Source organism: Euprymna scolopes, chromosome 25, assembly GCF_053919585.1.
Source record: "Euprymna scolopes isolate OS-2025 chromosome 25, ASM5391958v1, whole genome shotgun sequence".
Lineage (NCBI taxonomy): Eukaryota > Metazoa > Mollusca > Cephalopoda > Sepiida > Sepiolidae > Euprymna > Euprymna scolopes.
Genome location: NC_136506.1, coordinates 90,577,079 through 90,601,088, shown reverse-complemented (window position 1 = coordinate 90,601,088; position 24,010 = coordinate 90,577,079). Strand labels below are relative to the sequence as shown.

The 24,010-nt window shown below is 34.5% G+C and overlaps 1 protein-coding gene across 6 annotated transcripts in view; it reads left to right on the top strand.

Annotated features, from left to right (window-relative positions):
• Window positions 1–24,010, top strand: part of LOC145247503 (uncharacterized) — a 1,258,807-nt gene that overhangs the window by 1,168,714 nt on the left and 66,083 nt on the right. For all 6 annotated transcript variants that reach the window (XM_080109320.1, XM_080109319.1, XM_080109316.1 and 3 more), the window contains 2 exons: window positions 15,061–15,240; window positions 16,017–16,211. In XM_080109320.1, the coding sequence (XP_079965446.1) occupies window positions 15,061–15,240; window positions 16,017–16,211 (375 nt within the window). The remainder of the gene's footprint in view (window positions 1–15,060; window positions 15,241–16,016; window positions 16,212–24,010) is intronic.

Genomic DNA, 24,010 nt, shown 5'->3' with positions numbered 1-24,010 from the left:
CTTTTTTAGTAGCTCCTGCCCAGATGTTGAAGCAGTACTCCATCCTTGGACGTACTTGGCTTTTATATAGATAGAGAATTGCATCAGCAGTGAGGTATCTTCTGGAGCGGTAGAAGGATCCCACCATTTTCCCAGCGACCTTGACAACAAACTTGATGTACGTGTTCCATTTAAGATCAGGAGTAAAGGTCAAACCCAGAAGCTTATCAAAATATGGGGCCTCCCCTAGATGAGAGCTATCCATTTCAATCGATGGCAGATGGGGATCAGAGCGTTTATGATGTAAAGATAGGAGCTTGGTTTTAGATGCATTAAAGGTAACCAGCCACCTCTTCCCCCACTGTACTGTCCGCTCAAGATCAGAGGAGAGAGAATTAGAGAGAACTTTGTCATTTACGGCTTTTGATGTGTTGCCATAGATAGTCGTGTCATCAGCATAGATGTCAACGAATGATTTTAGTATGTGTTTTGGGAGATCATTGATGTAGATCAGGAAGAGAGTTGGGCCAAGGATGGACCCCTGATGGACTCCAGCATTAATACTTCGGACATCTGATTTCTGCCCATCAACCACTACTCCTATGAGCCTATCAGAGAGAAATGATTTAATAATTGAGAAAACATTTCCAGTTATACTGTAGCTGGAAATCTTGTGAAGTAGGCCTTTATACCATACCTTATCGAAGGCTTTTGATATGTTGAGCAATTGCCCTAGAAAGGAAGCCTTTGTCAAGAGATTCACTAATCCTATGAGATATAACTGTTAGCACATCTGCTAATGGAAACCATATTGCATGTCACTAAGGTTATTTCTGCCGAGGTGATTGACTACTTCTCTATTTAATATGGATTCCAACAACTTACTCATGACATACAGGAGACTTATTGGTCTGTACTGAAAGGGAGATGACTTATCACCTGAATTCTTAAATACAGGGCATACTGATGAGGTTTTCCAGGGTGTTGGAAAGCACTTCTTAAGGCAACACTTAAAGACTTTTGTAAGTATGGGGGCAAGTTCTAGTTGAAGCTTTTTTAACACTATAATTGGAATATCGTCAGGGCCAGTTGCTTTACTGAAATCAAGGTTCTTGATTAGCTTGGCGACCTCACGCACAGATATTTGTATGTTACCTAGCATGTTGTGTGTTATAGGAGGAAATACGTGGAAATACGATAGATAGATGATTAACTGCTTCTACCTGGCTGTTATCTAACATTACAGGGGGTATCCATTGTTTCCTGAGACTGAACAGAAGCCATGAGTGATGCAAAACTCAACATTGCTTTCAAGAAGGAAGACTTTTTTGAGAAATGCCTGGGTTGCTAACATAGTGGATCTGATGTTTTGAATTCCAAAACCAGTTTAATCGCAGATGACGAACTTCAAGGTTTATTTTACAATTCTAGCGAAACCAGCATCTACTTTTTTGGATGCTGACCGAGTTATTTTATCTCGCTTTTCTATAAGCTGAATCGACCTTTATCTAATCAGTGGTATGCTTGTGGTCTTGCATACCAATGGCAAATTTTAAAAATGAGGGTTCGATGGTATAGCTTTTGATTTTGGAGTTTGAGTTCATGCTGTTGACCTGTGACAGTTGAGAAAATATAGGTGTGTCTAGAATCGTCCAAGATATATAATGCTGTGCAACCTTTTGTTTGGGGGGGGGGTAAAAATATTAAGAAAACAGTTCCTTAACATGCTGAAAAATGAGTTTAGAAGTGTGTATGTATGTATGTATGTATGTATGTCTGTGTATATATATATATATATATATACATATATATATAAATCAAAGGAGATGCAATGTTTACCTGATATAAGCAATGGTAAACTTTGATCTAATATTATTACCAAGTATTTATATATAGATATTATAATCCCAACCAAATAAAAAAGCTCAATACCCAAATAATAAGAGAGTAGAGCTTATTATAAAAGAAAAGAAAAGAAAAAACTAATAATTTACAAATTGTAAATTGTTTTTTGGAGTATTCAGTCAAAAATAAATTTGATTGTAAATTTCAACTTAGTTTTAATTTCTTTTCTTGAGGTAGTTGCCTGTCTAGCCACACTGATGAGATGTGAAACAGCGAAACAGTACTGTATGTGGATGACTATATATATATTTATACTTTTTTGTGACCAAGAGCGGAGGTCCGCTTGAAATATAAAAAAATAAAATAAAAATATTAAATACAAAAAGTAACATCGTTTTTCATACTTCAAAAAACCCTCATAACCTTTATAATATATATATATATATATATATATATATATATATATATATATATATATATATATATATATAATCTGGTGTGTTAACATGATTGTGCCGGTTCTTGCCAGATCACCGAAGTAAGCAATGGTGAGTCTGGCCAGTACCAGATGGGTGACAATTTGGGAAGGCTAGGTGCTGTATGTACGACATCGAGTTGTAGAAATTTCCAGGTTGGTATCTCTGGGTGCATTTAATTTACTGTGAGAGATGCACTCCCAGTCTTTAAGTCATGTAGAAGAAGGTAACTCTGATGTAAAAAAAAAAAAAAATAATAATAAATAAATAAATAAATAAATAAATAAAACCCTGCGGTCTACTGTGGCAATCATTTACATTGACAAAGATTAGCAGTAATGCCAATACGTGTAGTTGGTTCAACCACGGCCACCGAGAGTAAGAAGGCCTGTTAACTGAAAAATGTCTGCAGGCAATGTAGGTAAGATTTGTCAGACTGTCAGTACTATATGAGGGCCATTTGAAAAAGAGCAATAAAACATTTTTAAAAAGAAAAAGGAACACAGTTCGATTAATGCTGAAACTGAACTTTATTCAGTATAAAATATAAATATTATCTATATAAAATTAAGTAATTTTAAAGTAATATACAATTTAATACTTATAAAACTGAATTATGAATTTTGCGAACAAACAATTAAAGAAACATTAAACACATACTTTTTAGCCTTCAGAACAAGATCAGTGTAGTATCTGTTTTGATACTACACTTTACATTTTCTGTCCTCGGTCGGTGGAGGAGAAATCTTTCCTGACTGAAATTATTTTTGTTCTTATCCAGAGTGCCCCTTATTGAAAGCTGGATTTTGCCCACAAGATTATATGTTGAAATATTTAAATAACTATTACTTTAAATACAGAAATTATATTTAAAGTTGTGGTTTTCTGTTCATCTATTTCCATTTTATAGTATAGACAAACAAAATTATACAGAAATCAGTTAGTTACAACTTTTCAGAAAGTTTTATAAAAATCCAAGGCATCAATTTTTATTTTTTAATAAGCACAAAAGTGTCCATTTTAACCCGAAAGGCACCTCTAGGAGGGCAACCGGAGTTTTCCCGGAAAATCTGTTCTGTTACTTTTTCACTCATATCATGTTTAATGTTTGTGCAAAATTTTTTAAAATTCCAAGGCGTAGTTATTGAGCAAAGTGAGGACAGATAAACGGACAAAGGTGAATTTACAGGTCCACCCTCCTTTTGTCGAGGGATCAAAAAACCGCCAAGATGAGAACAATAGTCTAAATATTACAAAAACTAATTATCAAGTCTCATCGCAACAACATATAAATACATGCTTTCCCGACTGCTGGAAAACCGCTTCTGTGGTACCAGTCTTCAAGAATTCTGGTGAAAGAACTGACCCATTAAATTATTGCCCCCATTAGCCTCCTTTTGCTTTTCGCCAAAATATTTGAGTCCTTAATTAATCAAGCCCTAGTCCAACACCTTACAGCTGCTAAACTCCTGACCACCAAACAATACGGATTTAGGCAAGCCCGTTCCACAGCAGATATCTTAACTGTAATCTCTGAACATATATACCGTTCACTGGACAAAACAGGGGAGGGTAGAGCGGTAGCCCTCGATATATCTAAGGCTTTTGACAGGGTATGGCACGATAGTCTTCTAAGGAAAATTAGATCATATGGTATCACTGGAAGAATACATAATGTAATTAAATCCTTCTTAAGTAAGAGAAAAATCCAAGTTGTCCTCTACGGTCGTACATCTAAACAATATGATATAAATGCGGGAGTAACTCGGGGCGGGGTCTATCCTTGGACCTTTATTATTCCTAATATTCATGAATGACCTCCCTGATAAAATTGTTTCGGAGATGGGTATATTTGCTGATGACACTACTCTCTATAACAGGCACGACGGGAAAACAAATGAACACATATCTAAGGAAATGGCAGAAACACCAGAGGATGACCTTCAATCTGTAGTGGAATGGGGCAAAAATGGATGGTCACATTCAATGCTGCTAACACTAAGCTTATTTCCTTCAATACTTACAAGAAACCTTCTCTACCACCAATAGCAATGGCCAAGAACATATTACCTGAAAGTACTTCCTTTAAACTCCTCGGCCTAACGTTTACAGAGAACATGAACTGGAATAGATACATTGAGAGCATTGCCAAGGCTGCTGCAAAGAAGGTGGGCTCTCTCTACCATGCTAGAAAACTACTTACGCCTGAAAGTGTCATGTACCTATATAAGGTCACTATTCGCCCATGTATGGAGTACTGTTGTCACATTTGAGCTGGTACATCTGCTGCTTGTCTCTCGCTCTTGGACAGAGTTCAAAAGATAGTCACGAACCTGATAGGTCCTGAACTGTCATCTAGGCTCCATCTCTGTCCCATCGATGAAATGTTGCATAGCTCTGCCTGTTCTACAAGTACTTTAATGGTGAATGCTCTGACAAACTACAAGCACTTGTACCTCCTTGACATGATTACCCCTGACAAACCTGACAAGCAACTAAGTCCCACCTCTTTACAGTAAAGATCCCTAGGTGTAAGAAAGCCTTTTACTCCATTAGTTTCTTCCCCAGAACTGCAAGACTTTGGAACTCCCTTCCGGGATGCTGCTTTCCCAACTGTACTGATATGCAGAAGTTCAAGTGTAATGTGAACAAACATCTTGCTACTCACTTCCCTTCATAATGTCTCTGCAACTTATGTCCTCGATAGAAGCCCCTTACTTCAAAGTGGCACTGTGCCTTGTTTGGGGTGAAAATTGATTTAAAAAAAAAAAAATATACATATATATATATCTAATTAGGGATGTATTGATCTAATGAAACCCAACTTTCCCATTATCCGTTAATTTATAACAATAGCCTGGCATGAATTTATTCTTCCTTGACATTCTTTCTCAATTATATTTATATATTGTTTTTCATTGATTATTGATTATTGATTATTGATTATTGGCTTTAATTGTTAATTGCTTTCATTTGCCAGTCAGGTGTGACTTGTGGGATGAGCCGTCCTGTTGGCAATATAGATTACCTTTCAGAATCTAACGCTGGAGGGAGGCTTGTCCAGCAAGGATTGTTTTTCTTTCTGCTATATTGAAGCTGCGTAGAAACATTCTGAAAAATGATAACTGTAAATGATCCTGACTGTACGTTCTCCTCAATGCAAGTTTTTTTTTTTTTTCCGAAGTTCACTATTCAAATACCTTTACAGGTATAACATCGACTACTAAGTCGATGCCGTTACTCTAATAATCCACTGTGTTTCCATTTCGACAACATGGAATGTCTAAGTTGGTATACCGGCTGCTAACCTTTCTCTCCGTCTTGGACCGTGTGTAAAAAAGAAGAAAAAAAATTAATTGATCTGATATGTCCACAGTATACCAGACTTCAGCCCTGTTGCATCCCTGTAGTTATTGTATGAGTATAATGGATAAAGTACCTGTGGCGTAACGGATAAAATACTACGGTAATTCAGTTGTGACACTTTTCTGGAGGTTGAAAGTACAATCATCAGTACAGGCGATACTCAAAATACAATTACGAATTAAGACTTCTACTCGAAGGAATACATGCTAACTCTGTGGATTAAACAAAACGATTTCGTTAGAAATTCTGTGTGGATTTGACAACATGAATGATCTAAGTTGGTATACCAGCTGCTAACCTCTCTTTTGAAACCGCTATCTTCAGACAATTCTCACCTGGAACCGTAGAGACTCAACTGCCATGGGCCCCTGAAATCCGCAAAAAAAAAAAAAAAAAAAAAAAAAATGAATGCACAAATTATGAAACCTCATCTCAAAAGATTCCAAAAAAACAGCAACAAAAAAAAAAATATAATACAAAAAGATTTTTTTTGTCAATTTCACTGTCATCTTGATATATGACTTGATTAAAAAAACAAAAAAAAAATATATATAATACAAAAAGATTTTTTTTGTCAATTTCACTGTCATCTTGATATATGATTTGATTTAAAAAAAAGAACAAAAAAAAACTGGATTTCTTTTTACCTGCATGTCATAATTTGTTTGTTTGTTTATTTATTTATTTATTTTGTAATGAACTTCACCAACCTGCCAACGGAGTTTACGTCTTGATTTACATAAAACCCGGATCTATTATCAATATATCTCGACCTCTTGAGAATTATATCTCATGTAAGAATTTAAAAGAAAAAAAAATCTTTCAAAAACATTTTATTGTAAGATAACTCACTTCTTATAGTTTTAAATTTAGTATCTAATTTTTATTTTTCATTTTTTTTTTTATAGTAGAAGTCCTAAGTAATTCGCAATTGTATTCTGAGTGTTGCCTGCATTGAAGATTGAACCTTCAACCTCCAGAAGAGTGTTACAACTGAATTGCATTAAAATAATAATTTTTAAAAATGCAAAGCTAGGGTTTTTTTTTTCACACTGATTATAATAAACTGAAAACAATTCGATTTTGGAACAATTCATTTTAAAATGGGGTAAAGTGAAAATCTTTGTATGTTAGTTAATTTTTATTCACATCATCTTTGACGAATTAATGGTTGTGGAACTAGGCACATACAAACAGGATGTGGACCCTGGTGAACCATACTTTTTATTTATTTAATACCTTTAGTTAACACCTATCAACATTAATAATAATAATGCACTGTACACTCTCTGTTATAAATGACCAAAAAATAAATAAAAAGTATGGTCTACCAGTGTTCACACCCTCTGTCTTTTTCATATTCTGATAAGGCATTGCATGTTAGCATATGTTATCAAGTTACACACCCATTAAAAATGAGATCATTAAACGTACAAAGATTTTTACTTTAATTGTTTGTTTAGTTATTTGGCTGTTTAATTGATTTAATTGTTTAGTTGTTTGTTCAATCATTTAGTTTTGTTTTATTGTTTGGTTGTTTTATTGTTTGGTTGTTTGGCTGTTTGGCTGTTTGGTTGTTTGGCTGTTTGGTTGTTTGGCTGTTTGGCTGTTTGGTTGTTTGGCTGTTTAATCTAGTTGTATTGTTTAGTTAAGTTGTATTGTTTAGTTATTTGGTTGTTAAACTGATTTAATTGCTTAGTTGTTTGTTTAGTTATTTGGTTTGGTTGTTTTAAGTTTTTTGTTTAGCTGTTTGTTTACTTGTTTGATTTACTTGCTTGTATAATCGTTTGTTTGTCTTAATTATTTACGTGTAAAATTGTTAAATTAGAAATACAGATAGTCTCAGTGTACACATAACCCTTACCTCCACCAGCATTAATAATTCAAAAGGCTCATATTTATACCTAGATATTCTGTATGTAACACTTTTTTAAAACAAATTTTTACCTCCTCCAAATGTTAAAGCAATATGTTTTGTGACAGTCTAGCTTGTAGGTAGTTCTATTTTGCAGTGTAATGGTTTCGCCCCCCCCCTCTTTTTTTTTTCGACTACTGACAAAATAGCACTTTTTTTTTTTTTTTTTTTCAAAATTAGCATTTTCTAAGTGGTTTTTATTACTTGCAAAAGAGATGTTGACGGAAAAGATGCTTCTGTATCTTTATTTATGATTGTATCAGATATATATATATATAATATATGTATATGTACACATTCGCACACATGATATATTCTTATTAGATCTCTGGCTAGATATGATTGTCTACTTTTGAAATTGCGTGGGAATTATCAAGTTGTCAGGATTTTTTTTTTTTTAGTCTTATGTGTTTTTAGGATATAGTAATGACTTATTTTAGTTACGTTTCAGAATTTTTTTTAGATTAGGAGTGGTTATCTGTACTATTTGGAAATTTCTGACTACTGTTTTCATCTGGAGTGTCATTTTCATGACGTTTCGGTCGATGTAACCCTCAACCTTCTCCAGGTGTATTTTGTCAAACTTTGGAATTTGGTTGGAATTTCAAATGGAAGCCTTTATTTACTTTACAGGAGGTAGTATGCTCATGGCACAGTGGTTAAAGTACTTGGAAAAATCAATTGTAAAAATGATATTCTTCTGAAGGTTCAATTCTCAGTGTGGGCAACCAAAAAAACAAAAAAACAAAACGATTGCAAATTGATTATACCCTATATCCAGTCATGTCTGACAGAACGTGAAGTAAATAAAGGGTTATGTCCAAAATTCTGTCCTGATAGTAATATCTAATCTATATTTTAGTTAAAAATTTCAAAGATGGAATACAGAAAGTTAATTGGAATATGGTTGAACAGAGAATGAACGAACGAAAGAAAGAAAAAGAGAGGGGGGGAGGAAGAAAGAGAAGAATGACTGTAATGAGGTGGAATGAGGGTGTTATTATTAAAATGAAGAGAGAGAAGGAATGTGACTAGAGTTAGGGAGGGGTTGAAAGAGTAAGATATGAGAAGGAGAGTTTTAAAGAGTGAGGGCATGAGAGAAGGATTGAAAGGATAAAATAAGAGAGGGAGGATATTAAAGGGTTAGTAAATGAAGGAGGGGTTGGAAGAACAAAATATGAGAAATATTTTAAAGGGTGAGGAAATGGAGAGGTTGAAAAAGCAAAATATGAGAGAGGGTTTTAAAGGGTGAGGAAATGAAGGAGAGGTTGAAAGAGCAAAATATGAGAGGGGTTTAAAGGGTGAGGGTATGAGGGAGAGGTTGAAAGGGTAAAGACACTGCGATTAGATTGAAGAAATTGAAAGAGTAAGGATGTGATGGGAAGGACGGAAACAGGCGTATGAGGTAGTGAAATTAATGGTATGAGGAGGAGAAATAAAAAGGGAAGAGCATATGGATGAAGAAAGATGTGAGGGTTAATAATGAAGACGAGGAAGAGTAAGGATATACTGATTAAATTAAGGGAAAAATTGAAAAATTAAATCTGTGATTAAATTGTAGGAGAGGTGGAAGGAGGACGACTATCGGGGGGGGGGGAATAGAGAGTAAAGGTATGAAAAAGAAGAGTAAGTACATCTGAGAAAGGGATGTGATAAAAGGGTAATTATATGAGACTAAGGGAGACAATCCACAATGATTTGTTATTTTTTTGTTATTCATCAAATACTGTCGTGGGCTGTTCTTGTACTAATAAATTTTGCAATTACCAATTCAAGACCAACCAGATCAGTGGTTCCTATCTAAATTTTCAAGTTGTATCTTTTCTATCCTAAAATAGCTGAGGGATGAAATCCTTCTAGATTGAAGAAACTTTTATTTTTGTTGCCGGTCCAAAGCACCACTGGCTTTTCCACACATTAAAAACTTAACATGGCAGGTATTTAAAATATGTAATTAAAAAAAAATGGTTTTCCTCCTTGATCATTTCCTGCATTACGTAGTGCTACCAGGTTAGACTGTCTGAAAATACTGCCTTCCTAACCTAAAACGCACCAAGCATTGATGTTAGTGATTTTTTTCCCCCCTGTTTCCTTTTGCAAAACTCAATCATGTTTTGCAAAGCCAAAAAAGAAAAAAAAATTCTCTACAAATCAAACCAAACATATTTGAAGATGTAAACAACTTGAAGCATACATTCCCCCCCCCCCCAAAAAAAAATTACTGAATTCGGCATCAAATGAACGAAATCGTTGGTGTGCCATAAAACAAAACAACCAGACCAAACATAATTAATAAATATTTGAAGAAATAAACACTTTTTACCAAAATGACTGGATTTGGCATTAAGTAACCAAAAAAAGGGTTAACATGACATAAAACAACTAAATTAATCTAAATTCTTCAATGCCCCCCTCCCTCATGAACTGAATCTGCTACCTCAACTATTCTACATCTACTAACCCAAGATCCCTCATTCATTCTTTTAATGTAGCCATACCAACAAAGTCTCCTGTTTGGCACGTACTCCCTTTATAACGTTCATGTCCTATGTAATGTTATACAATTTCTATGAGTTGCACCTGAGCACTCTATGCAATGAATTCATTATCAAAATTATAAATTTTTAATTCTGGATCTCTCTTGCACAATTGTATGTTTCTTTCATTGTGGTCTCTTGTTTTTAGCAATTTTCTTTCCTTGGGCAATGTTGGGAATTCTTGCCAGCAGTTTGAAATATGATTATATTGAATAATCGTATTACGTCCTTTCAGTCGAAATATGTTTATTTAATCAGCCTAATGATAATTGCTATTTCACCATGAGTGAAAATAATTGAATTTCAGAGATATTTAATAACAAGTTTTATGATATAGGTTATTACTGGGGCATAATTAAAAACAAGACAAAAATGGATTTTTTTTGTTGTTCATGAATTGAAAATGATTTTCTCTTCTTTTTTCTTTCCTTTTTTTATTTCTTTTTCTTTCATTTCTTTTCTTTTTTCCTTTTCTTTTTTCTTTTTTCTTTCCGTACAGTTTTCCTTTTTCCCTTTCTTTCCATTTCTTTCCTTTTTCTTTTGTTTTTCTTATCTTTGTTTTCTAATCTGTTTTATTTGTTTTCTAGTCTTTTTCTTTTGATCTTTTTTGTAGTTTTCTTTCTTTCCAACAATGGATGATGTTGTCTATTAAATAAATTCATTTTTTTTCCACCCAACGTATTTAATTTCCATAATACTTCATTCTAATCTCTTATGGCTAAAAAGAAAGAAGATTTAATTTCTTGAATATTTCATTCTTTCTTTTGTCAAAATTTTTAAGCCAACATTATGTAAATTGTGTAAATTAAACAGACGTTGTGAATTCACAAAAGGATTTAGTTTAAAAAGAATGTTAATTCTCCATTGAACTGTTAACACAAAACACTTCATTGTATTTGTTAAACTCTGCAAATGAAATGTTTTGATGAATGGATTTATTTGCTCGAATCGTCAAGTTGTTTGATTTTTTGATTTGTGAAGAAAATGATCAAGATTCGATTTTATGACCTAGTCCCATCCCAACTAACCTCCACCATATTCACTAATTATTAATTTTGTTTAACATTTATGAACATAACCAGTGTGAGATCTGTGGAAATTCCATGGTTGCTTTATTCATTTGTAACAGAGTGCATATGAAAATACCAGTAGAATGAAAGATGGCTAGCGAAGGAAGCAGCTGTTTGAGCACATATACAAATAGGCAAGATGGATGTGTAAAGTCAAAGGCGAGAAATGGTTGCCTAAGACCAGCCTGAGGTTGGCAGAAAGAAAAATGTGAGCTGGATGAGATGGACATGTGGCCCTGTGCTGGCAAGAAACTTTTAAGCTGGTGTCAAGATGGAAGGGTTTTGTTAATCTCATGGAAGACGAAATGAACAGTAAAAAAACAAAGAAAACAATAAATAGGCATTGTTTGGAAAGTAACGGTAATTTGCTAAAATAGAAAAAAAAAAAAAGACGAATCGGATTTATTTTCTTTCTAATGTTTTATTTGTTTGTTCCTTTGCGATGGTACCAGACGACGTGGGGATCCGAGAGATAGGTTTGAAGTGTAACAAACACGGTTTAAGCATAACAGCTACGTTACACGTTGAAACTAGTGTGGTGGAGGTGACTTGCTCAGTCGTAACATATGCTTAGTTATATTTTAATTCATGCAGATTTTGTATTAATTATTACAGAGCCAATTCTCTATTGAATATTAGATAGAGTTCTGATTTAAAAAAAAAAAAAAAATGACTTTGGTGCCATCAGCTAGAATCGAAACCAAAACATTTAGCACTCCAGCCACATTCCCTACCGTTTAAGTTATCGATAAGAAATAATTGAAATTAAACCACTTCAAGCTATGAATGAATTTATGCATGTTGAAATGAACATTTTGCATTTTAATTTGCCGACATATTTCTGTATGATTCATCCATCCAAACAAAGATTTTACTTGTTATAAACAATCTTTGGTGTATGACTACTATTTCATGTTAATATTCGGAAACTTTAAGAGAAGAAATGGAAAAATAAGTGTGAGAATATGTGATAATCTTTGAGTAAAAGTTCACTTTCGCATTTAAAAAGATTTTTTTATCAGAAAAGATACAAATTGACATTTAACAAAAACATCCAAGTTACAAAAAAAAAAAGAAGACAATTAAAAAACATTTTTTAAACTTCTCTTTCCTCACTCCTTTTTCTAATAGGATTTGACATTATCATTTTCTGATTTGTCTTTCATTAATTAAAGAGTTGAAGTTTCATGAAGGTTTGTTTGCATGGAATCATTTGTAAATACTGTTTTTGACCAGTTGTTTTAAGAGTTTATCGGTTAAATATTTTCACACAGACACGCATACATCTATTCTGTTTTATTTATATGGATTATGTATTTTTAAAATTTTTAATCAAATGTTTTGTCAAAAAATAGCAAAATACCTCCAGTATCAAGCCATGTAAAAATGAAGAAGCTATTTACACCCATATTTTTTTTATATGGAACTCGCTCCAGACAAGGCATGAAGCCACTTGATGTAAGGAGCTTATATATATATATATATATATATATATATATATATATATATACAGGGCTCTATGGACAAATTTATCTTTAGTTAACCTTTGACAAGTAAATATTTTCGTTTACTAGCCAAATAGAATAGTTACTAGCCAAACCCACATGATTTTTAGAATATGACAATAATTTGACTTTGTTCGTTTTATTAAAAAAAAAAAAAAAACTTGAAAAGATATTTTCCACTCAGTAGTGAGCTTTGGAAGATTGTCAGTGAAAGAAATGCAATCGCCAAAAGATAAGCGTTTCATTATTTCTAGTTGCCACTTTGAAAAATCACTCGCAAATGCGACTTTCACTCGCAGTGTAGAGCCCTGATATATACTAGCCTGGGTGCCCGGCGTTGCCCGGGTGTTTGAAGGTGTGTGTTGACCAAAAAACAAAAAAAAAGTGGTAGTAGACAGGCAGGCTCAAACCCGTACCATGAAGGAGGAAAAGAATATGAACAAAAAAAGTCACGCCTTTGCTGAGGGGATAACTTTCAAAAATATCACCGAAGAAAGTGACCCCCTCCCTGTAAAAAAGTGTCCAGTTGAGGGTGAAGGAATTAATGTTTCCAAATTTTTCGATATTTGGCATCCGAAGGATCGAGCTTCAAAATGATACCGTTCTCATGAAAATCTGTCACCTCTGTGGAAAGTTTTAAGCAGAAATATAAACACATACATTTAAACAGAGGTGAGATCTAATATATATATATATATGAGAATCAAAATCTAGTCGACGACGATAAGTATTAGATAGATATATTTCAACTCGGTAAACAGTAATTGTTCACTAATCGAATCTGAGGACAAAAGAAGGGAAAACTGTTTCAGAGTTGCTGTGCGAGTTACAACAAGAACAGGATAATTACTCCTCATCATCTTATTAAGCTAACGATTTTATTTTTGGCATTGGTTATCATGATATTTTTCTAGTCAGAGTTTTTTTTCTAAAAAGATATTGGTACTTACATTTATAAATATAGAGTTGCTTTCTTCATTTTTTGTAAGGACAGGGGCTCAGATTCATGCAAAAAAACAAAAACAAAAAAAAACATGCAATATGAGCACATGTTTTTACAAATGGAAAGTACACTTTTAAGAGCAATGGATTGTAATTAAAACTGGCTTCGAAATCTAGTAAGTGATGCCTTTTGCCAGCCGATCTCTGCTCTATTGCTATTTGCACGTTAAGTGTTCGTCTGAACTCCAATCTGTGGTCCCTGCTTGCCAAACTTTCACAAAAAAAAAACACTCGACTAGCTAAAACCACTATATATGGTTTTCCCCACTCTCTATCTGTTCCTAAATGTAAATGCAGATTCCATGAACGGAGCTTCTTTCTCAGAACTGCCCGCCTTTCGAACACTGTTCTACTGGCATGCTTCCCGGCTGAATACAACATGATAGCTTTCAAATCTAATGTAAACAAGTTCCTGTTATGTTGTCCTCATAAATAATCGAATTCTACCCAATTTACATCATTAAGGATTATTTCATTACCACCTGATATTCATTAACCCTTATCCTCGAGTGGCCTTTTGACCTTGATAAGCGGTAACGTCCCTCTCTTCCAGTAAAAAAAAAAAAATCATTTCATCATTAATGCAAGTTATGGAAAATTGTTCTTTAAACAAAATCAAACAAATAAAAGCAATGAAAAATACATTTTGTCATCAGAAGATATCCCCAAATATTTTTCTGATATCCCCCCCCCCCCCAATTTTTTTGATACCCCCCCCCCAAAAAAAAAAAAAAAAAAATTTTTTTTTTGATATCCCCCCAAAATTTTTCTGATATCCCCCCCCCCCAAAAAAAATTTTCTGATATCCCCAAAATTTTTCTGATATCCCCAAAATTTCAATATTTTTCAATTTCCAATTAATCATCCCAACACTGATATTCCCAAACTATCTTTTCCAAAACTGAAAGTTGCAGAGCGGCGCTAGGGGCCTCAAATATTTGAATTTTTTATGGACCGTTCTTTTATGGGTGTTTAGCCGGTTAAGATGGTTTTTAAGGGGTCAAAAAGGAGTCAAAATTTAAATCGTTATACATTTTGTACATTCATCTTTATTTTTAATTTTTTATCCGTTCATATGCGTGTCCCGTTGGTATGGTGGTAACGTCACCAGCTTTGAATGCTATAGTTTTGTTTTCAGTTTCGATTCTAGCTGATGCCACCCAAATACGTTTTTTATTTATTTACTTTTGAAATCATGACTTTATAATAATATATACGAAATCTGGACAAATTAAAATATATTTAAGCGTATTTTACGACCGGGCAATGTTTATTTCAAAAACAGGTTTTCAAAAATTTGACAATATTTTGAATTTTGTTTATCTTACATTACTTATTCTCGATTAAAAAATTTTTTCTTTGCAGTTATTTGAGACGGAGAATCTCACGTATGCTGAGGCATTATGGGATCATGTCACGATGGACCCTGATGAACTCGCCTTCAGGGCTGGCGATGTCATCAAAGTGACAGATATGTTAGACAAGGACTGGTGGTGGGGGATCCTTGATGACAAGGAAGGATGGTTCCCAGCCAACTTTGTCCGGGTGAGTTTGGCTTTTTTGCTTTTTATCTTTTTTATAGATTTTAAAACAAACATTTTTAGCATTGAAGTAGGCAAAAAAAAAAAAAAAAAAACAACGTAAAAACGACATTCATTGAACAATTTTGCAGTAAATTGCTTTCATGTTTTGTTGTAATTTTGTTCTTTCTTTTTTTCTTCCTCTCTCTCCCTTCCTCACCATCTCTCTCTTCCTGTCTCTTCCTCCCTCTCTCTTCCTGTCTCTTCCTCCCTCTTTCCTTCTCTCCTTCCATTTCCCTTTCTCTCTTTCTCTCCCTCTGTCTCTTTATCTCTATCCGTCTCTCCTTCCGTCTCTCTCTCTCCATCTCTCTCTCTTTCTCCCTCTCTGCACCCCCCCCCCGTCTCTCACTTCATCTCTCCCTCCATCCCCCCCCCGGTCTCTCCCTCCATCTCCCCCCCGGTCTCTCCCTCCATCTCCCCCCCCCCCCCGGTCTCCCCCCCGGTCTCCCCCCCGGTCTCCCCCCCCGGTCTCTCCCTCCATCTCCCCCCCCCCCCGGTCTCTCCCTCCATCTCCCCCCCCGGTCTCTCCCTCCATCTCCCCCCGGTCTCCCCCCCCGGTCTTCCCCCCCCCCGGTCTCTCCCTCCATCTCCCCTCCCCCCATCTCCCCCTTCATCTCCCCATCCGTCTGTCTCTCTCTCTCTCTGTTCCTCCATCTCTCACTCTGTCTCTCCCTTCATCTCTTTTTCTCTCTCTCAAAAAAACAAATCTTTTTAATAATAAAATTTTTTTTTGCTTTCCAGTTGAGAGCAAATCAGGAGCATCATTTACAAGATGCTCAAAAAACCGAAGGATCCGATCCTAACAAAGACAATTCCCCAATTGTGGGTAAATCACATCAATACAGTGTAAGCAATGAGCAAGCACGGACGAACGTCATCAACGAGATCATCACGGCAGAACGCGAATACGTACGACAACTTGATGATGTGTTGGAGGTAAGACTAAAGAGTTTTGTTTTAAATATTTCTTGTCATTTCCTGTTTTGAATCGAAAGACTTGGATTCAGTCCGTTGCTAAATTTGCTGGGAAAACGGTGGGATCATTCTATTGCTCTGGAAAGTATCTGACACCATGATATTATTGAGTAAAAAAAAAAAAAATAGGAGGCTTTACTTTTGGAACGACCATCGTATACAAGTTATATATGTGTACATGCTTATATATTTCTATATGTAAGATTCTCTTAACTGATTAACTGATCATTATGAATTCTGGAATACAGCTGTCAAGTATAAGGAATAGTAATAATGTGGCCTATATTTAGTTAAATGCAAAGGGAGGTACAAACAGTGTGGAAGACATTCGGGGAAAGATCAGATACCTTCAATTGTTTTGAAAGTTTAACAATTAATAAGTTTAAAACGCCTTTGTTCAGTCTTAAAAGACAATGGATAACCCCTGCAAGGGTAGTTGCGCGTGTAATTGTGAAGCAAGGTTTGCACAATCGCTGATCACACCTCTTAAATTGGCGCTGCTTGAGTCCAGTAGCAAGAAGAAGTCCACTGCAACTGGAAACAGTGCCAAGAAAGCACATACGTACATCACCTGGAATTTCAATATGGTCACCCGTTTTAGTACTGACCAGGTTCAACGTTGCTTAACTTTGGTGATCTACCGAGGAACCAGTGTATCAACGTGATTATGCCGTCTATAGACTTCTATGGTATGGCCACATTGAAAGAATAAATCCTATCTTTCGAAAAAAAAAAAAAAAAGGGGTGAAAGGTGATAACGTACATATGAACAAGAAACTATTTTAGTACATTATTATTGTGTGAATGAAATAGTTTTATTTTGTTATATATGTAAAACTTTGTATTATTTGGATTCTTCGGACTACTGTTCTCATCTTGAGTGTAATTTTCACAACGTTTCAGTTGATTTAACCTCAGGCCTTCTTCGGGTGTGTCTTGTCGAACTTTGGAATGTTTTTGTTGAACTCGGGAATTTGGACGGAATTTCAAACGGAACGCTTTATTTTACTTCACGTGGGTAGAATCAATCGTAAAAGAGATACTATGCTGAAGGTTGTGTGCGCAACCAAAAAATACAGTTGCGAATTACTGATGGAATAAGAGTATGCTACCCCCCCCCCCCTGAAGTAAATAAAGTGTTCCATTCGAAATTCCGTCCAAATTCCATAGTTCAGCAGAAACATTCCCGAGTTCAACAAGATATACCTGAAGAAAGTTGAAGCGTTGTGAAAATAACAAAGAAGAAATGAAGAAAGTTGAAGTGTTGTGAAAATAACAAAGAAGAAATGAAGAAAGTTGAAGTGTTGTGAAAATAACAAAGAAGAAATGAAGAAAGTTGAAGTGTTGTGAAAATAACAAAGAAGAAATGAAGAAAGTTGAAGTGTTGTGAAAATAACAAAGAAGAAATGAAGAAAGTTGAAGCGTTGTGAAAATAACATTCAAGATGAGAACAGTAGTCCGAAGATTCCAAATAATACAAGTAACCAATCCTTATCTAAAAAATTCTGTAACTAAAATAAGTCATTACCATATCCTAAAAATATATAGTATGAAACAACTAAAAAAAAACCCTGACAACCTAAGAATTTGCATGCAATTTCAAAACTACATAATCATATCTAGCCAGAGATCTAATTAGAATATATCTTGTACATCTGTGTGTGTGTGTGTGTATATATATATATATATATATATATATATATATATATATATATATATATATATCTGATACAATCATAAAGATACAGAAGCATCTTTTCTGTCAACATTTTCTTTGCATATAATAGAATCCACTAAGAAAATTAGCCAGTTTTGAATAAGTGCTATATTGTCGGCAGAGGAATAAAAAAAAAAAATTAAAAAAAAAAAAGCAACTTTATGAAAATAACACTCAAGATGAAAACAGTAGTCCAATGAATCCAAATAAATACGAATAACCAATCGTCATCTAAAAAATTCAGAAAAGTAAAAAAGCTTATGTCATTTTTACAACTGTGCCTGGTGTTTCTTAACTAGTGCAGCAATATGTGGACAAATGTGAGGGACACACATTCTCAACTCTTAAAGCATATGTAAAACTTGATTATAATAAGCAAAATGTTGCAAAAAAAAAAAAAAATTGTCCAAGTATTTTCCTGACAATATATTTGCATATTATTTTTGCATGTTGACTTTAACTAGTCTAAGAAGAGCATTTTGAGGGGGAGGGGAGAGATTTTTTTGTTTTTTTTTTCTTCTTGTATTATCTTTTCATGGATAACGTTTTGAAATGTGCTTAAAAAAAAAAAAAAAATTGTGGTGTGCGAATTGGAGTGTGGGTTGGAGTTGCTACTTGTCAGTGGCAAATGAAGGTTCAGGACAATTGGAAACAATGCCGAGATAAGCAGAGAGCACATACAGCACCTGGAATTTTCGAATGGTCACCCATTTTAGTACTGACCAGGCTCAACATTGCTTAACAAGGACCAGTGTGTCAACATGATTATGCCATATATAGACTTCTCTGGTATGGCCACATTGTAAGAACGAATCCTATCTTTTAAAAAAGGGGTGAAAGGTGATAACATACATACAAACAATGAAACTGCCTTAGTATATATATATATATATATATATATATATATATATATATTGTATAGATAAAGGTTTATGTAAAGGAAATCGTTTTATTTTGTTATACATGTAAAAATTGATTTTAATAAGCAAACTGATGCAAAAAGAATTGTCCAAAATCCCACCCCTTCACAGTTGAGATCCCTAGATGTAAGAGAGCCTTCTACTTCAGTCGTTTCTTCTCCAGAACCGCTAGACTTTGGAATCCCTTCCGGCTTCCTGCTTCCCCAACTGTACTGACATACAGAAGTTGGAGTTTAACGTGAACCGACATCTTGCTGCCCAACTCCCCACATAGTACCCCTGTAGCTTATGTTCCTGTCCTGATAGTAGCCCCCTACATCAAAGTGGCAATGTGCCTTGTTTGGTGTGAAAATGTAATTTAAAAAAAAAAAAAAAAAAAAGGCTGCCATTAAGTAAGTTTAAGAAGGGTAATTTGGGGAAGGGGGGTATTTTTAAAATTTTTTTTATTCCATCCAGAACGTTTTAAAATGTGTTTTTTTTAAAAAAAAAAAAAAAAAAAAAATCTAGGTTGTGTATTGGAGTTAGTGTTGGATCCGGGTTAGCTATTCGCAGCAAAGACGTAGTGATTGTTTAAAACTAAATGTCGCTGTTCTACATGAGGTCCTCTTTTGCTGATATCTCTCTCTCAGCAACTCGCTGGAAAAAAGGGGCAGCTTAAAGTAAATTTCTGAATAACCTCAAAATTGGACGAGAAGATAGAATCTGTGCTATTTTTGTTTGTACTTACACACCTACTTAGTGAACGTGTAAGTTGTCCCACATTAAATGCAGCCTTGTGCTATATCCATCCTTGTGAGGATATAAATACAAATCTTTATTTATAACCTGACTTGTACAGATTTCCATAGTAACCAGTGATGCTGGAGTTTAGTGTTCAATCCCGAAGTGAAAATCCTAATTTTAAATGCTGATTTTCAAAGCAGATGAGCATTACACCATCTATAATGTAAATCTCAACCGTGTACTTGTGTGTTAGTGTGTGTTTGTATGTCCGCTAAAAACTTTTGTCATCTACATCGAACAGGTATAAATCTGGAAAGAGCAATCTCTCGGACACAAAATATTGAAAAATTAGAAAAAAATCGTCAATAAATGTTGTTTTGTTTGAAGGGAGGGGTCGGGTAAAAAATTTGGTTTCAATGTTGTTTGTTAATCGTGCATGCATGAATGGTGAATTCGTTTAATTTTAAAAAGCTAAATTTGCAATGTTATAACGTGTGTCATCATGGTGTGATTGATAGTGTTCGCTTACAAACTTAACTTATGCAAGTTCGCAGCCTGAGCACAGCATTTTTGCTTACAAAATTTTGCTGTCGGTTTCACTTTTGGCTGATGGCACCCAAGTTTTTTTTTTTTAATTGACTCTATAAATTAAAATGTCATATTTAACTGTATTTCGCAACCAGGTAATGGTAGTTCTAAATATTAGAACGACCATAATATTTGGGTTACTATCTGCATCTTGGATGTTATTCTGACAATATTTTGGCCGATGTAACCACAAACCACCTTCAGGTGCATCTTGTCTTAGTTGGGTGTTTATATAAAATTTTGAGCTGAACACTTTGCAAAAAAATCTGTTAAACTCGGGAAATCTATAATATACCCGCATAGATTAAACAGAAGTTTTTACATTAGGGGTGTGTGCACCGTTCTGACATTTGAAAATATTACCGTGAAAAAGAACAGACTTCTACTTATTAATTCTCTGCTCCAACAACAATATGAAAAAAAAAGAAACGACAGAAAGAAATACTGAGGATGAAGTGTAACTTCGAAATATATTTATAAATTTCAAACAAAAATAAATGTTTATTTTCGTAATAATGCGTCGTTTTTGGCTTCAAACGTATGGTAATACGTATTTAAGTTTTTAATTCGAAATGCTATATAGATACGAAGTTTAACAACGTGGAGCTGACAGAGGTTGAAGGTTACATTACATTGTTTAAAGATGAGAATAACATCTAAGATGAAACCAGTAGTCTGAATAATTGAAAGAGTTCAAATTATCAATCCTTATCTCCAAAAACTTAGAAATCTATTTATGTTTCAGAATTTTGGAGATGAGGCTTGATGATTTAGAATTTTGGAGATGAGGCTTGATGATTTAGAATTTTGGAGATGAGGCTTGATGATTTAGAATTTTGGAGATGAGGCTTGATGATTTAGAATTTTGGAGATGAGGCTTGATGATTTAGAATTTTGGAGATGAGGCTTGATGATTTAGAATTTTGGAGATGAGGCTTGATGATTTAGAATTTTGGAGATGAGGCTTGATGATTTAGAATTTTGGAGATGAGGCTGGATGATTTAGAATTTTGGAGATGAGGCTGGATGATTTAGAATTTTGGAGATGAGGCTTGATGATTTAGAATTTTGGAGATGAGGCTTGATGATTTAGAATTTTGGAGATGAGGCTTGATGATTTAGAATTTTGCAGATGAGGCTGGATGATTTAGAATTTTGGAGATGAGGCTTGATGATTTAGAATTTTGGAGATGAGGCTTGATGATTTAGAATTTTGGAGATGAGGCTTGATGATTTAGAATTTTGGAGATGAGGCTTGATGATTTAGAATTTTGGAGATGAGGTTTGATGATTTAGAATTTTGGAGATGAGGTTTGATGATTTAGAATTTTGGAGATGAGGCTTGATGATTTAGAATTTTGGAGATGAGGCTTGATGATTTAGAATTTTGGAGATGAGGCTTGATGATTTAGAATTTTGGAGATGAGGCTTGATGATTTAGAATTTTGGAGATGAGGTTTGATGATTTAGAATTTTGGAGATGAGGTTTGATGATTTAGAATTTTGGAGATGAGGCTTGATGATTTAGAATTTTGGAGATGAGGCTTGATGATTTAGAATTTTGGAGATGAGGCTTGATGATTTAGAATTTTGGAGATGAGGCTTGATGATTTAGAATTTTGGAGATGAGGCTTGATGATTTAGAATTTTGGAGATGAGGCTTGATGATTTAGAATTTTGGAGATGAGGCTTGATGATTTAGAATTTTGGAGATGAGGCTTGATGATTTAGAATTTTGGAGATGAGGCTTGATGATTTAGAATTTTGGAGATGAGGCTTGATGATTTAGAATTTTGGAGATGAGGATTGATGATTTAGAATATTCAAACTGCTTTTCTCCTCTTTGATATTATTCTCACAACGTTTCGACTTTAAACTGATTTCAAATGAATCTCTTAGAACTCTGGAATCTATACAGAATTACAAATGGAACCCTAATTTAATTCATAGGGATAGCTTGCTCTTGTTCCATCAGCCATGACCAGATAGGAGTCTTAAGTTATTTTATGATTGTATCCTTTATACTGAGAATTAAACCTTCAACCTCCATAAGACTGTAGCTTAGAACTAATTATACTTAGCACTTTTATCCATTGTGCCACATGTCCTTGCAGAACATAAGTTCAGGAGTCTGATGAAATGCACATGAAGGTCGGAGATTACATTGTCTGAAACGCTGTGGAATAATTAGTATGTAGGGTGAGAATAGTTGTCCAAATAATCTTTAAAACCTCATTTTCATAACTCTTACCCCCTCCCGCATTTATCTTCATCTTTTCTAGTGTAAATATTAATGAAGTATGAAAACTGATGAAACATTGCTATCCGTTGTTTGATTTCAAAATACTCAGCATCCCTCCTCGATTTATTTGCTGGCTTGATTACCTGCAGTTAATACCAACAATATGTAGGTTTTACTTATAACTCCCAAACTCTCAACAGCTATGATTCTGACATCGAAGAACTGCTAAAGAGAAGCCATTAAGTTCTTGGTAAAGATATTTTGGTGGGATATGAGGCTTTAAGAATAACTAGCAGGGGTACCTGGCGTTGCCCAGGTGTTTGAAACGGAAAATAAAAAATAAGCGAACGTAATAACTCTGTTTCAATATTATTAAAAAAAAAAACTGAACGTGATGCAACATAAAGAATAAGCAAACGATGTTAAAACAAAAAAAATTGAAAAAACAAAAATAAAAAAACAACAAACGTGAAAAATGGCATAAATAACCCTGTTTCAATATTAAAACCTTAAAAATTGAAAAAAAAAAAAAATCTAGGCTCGAACGTGTAATCTTAAAATAACGATGCTGCTACTATACTGACTAGTCTATGACAGCGTGACCGAAATTAGGGTTTTTTTTTTTTTTATATTTAAACTAATTCAAGAAAGAACATTTTTTCCCGCAGGTATGTTTGGCTAAATTCTCATGAAGGAACGATTTTATGCTATCCCTCCTTGTAGAAATGTACCCAGTTAAGGGTGAAGGAATTAATGATTTTGGCCCATTTTTCGATATTTGTCATCCGAAGGGTCGAGCTTCAAAATATCGATCTCGTGAAAATCTGTTGCCTCTGTTGAAAGTTTTAGGCAGACATACATGCATGCATACATTTAAACAGATTTTTGCTCTTTATATTATAGACTAGCGAGGGGTACCCGGCGTTGCCCAGATGTTTGTAGGTGTGTGTGAAAAAAAACAGGTGCCCGTGAAAAAAAGGAAGCGTTGACGAAGCGCAGTTGGAAAATAGTAAAATGTGAAAAAAAAAAACAGGTGCGCGTTTTTGATTGACGTGACGGCGATAGCATTTTGTGCGGGACAGTTTTTAATGAGGTCAATAAATCGGTTTGTTTGTTTTTAAAAACCCGCTCCCTCGTCTCGAAAAGAAAGCTACCGTCTGATATGACGAAGTCGACATTGACCAAACGTTACTTAGCTCTCTAGAGACCACTGGCTTTCGGCCAGTAATTATAGTCGAGTTTCGCTTTTTGTTTATACCAAAAACCGAATGTAACGCGTGCCGATGCGGGAAATGTGGAATAATTAACGTTTGAAAGTCAATAAAATTAAATAGACAGACGAGCTCCGTGGTTAAGTGTGAGATATTACAATTTATAGATGATATAAAAAGTTTTAAGAAGTTGCGATGCGAGTGAGCGCTTCTCTGAAAGAAGCCTTTTGTGGACATCAAGGTAAAGCGTACATACATACATGATGATTGCAACGTCTTGTCAGACGAGTGCCACTCCCTCAGACGTTTAAAATCCATGAGCCCAGATGTCTGAGGGAGTGTCTATACAAATATGATGT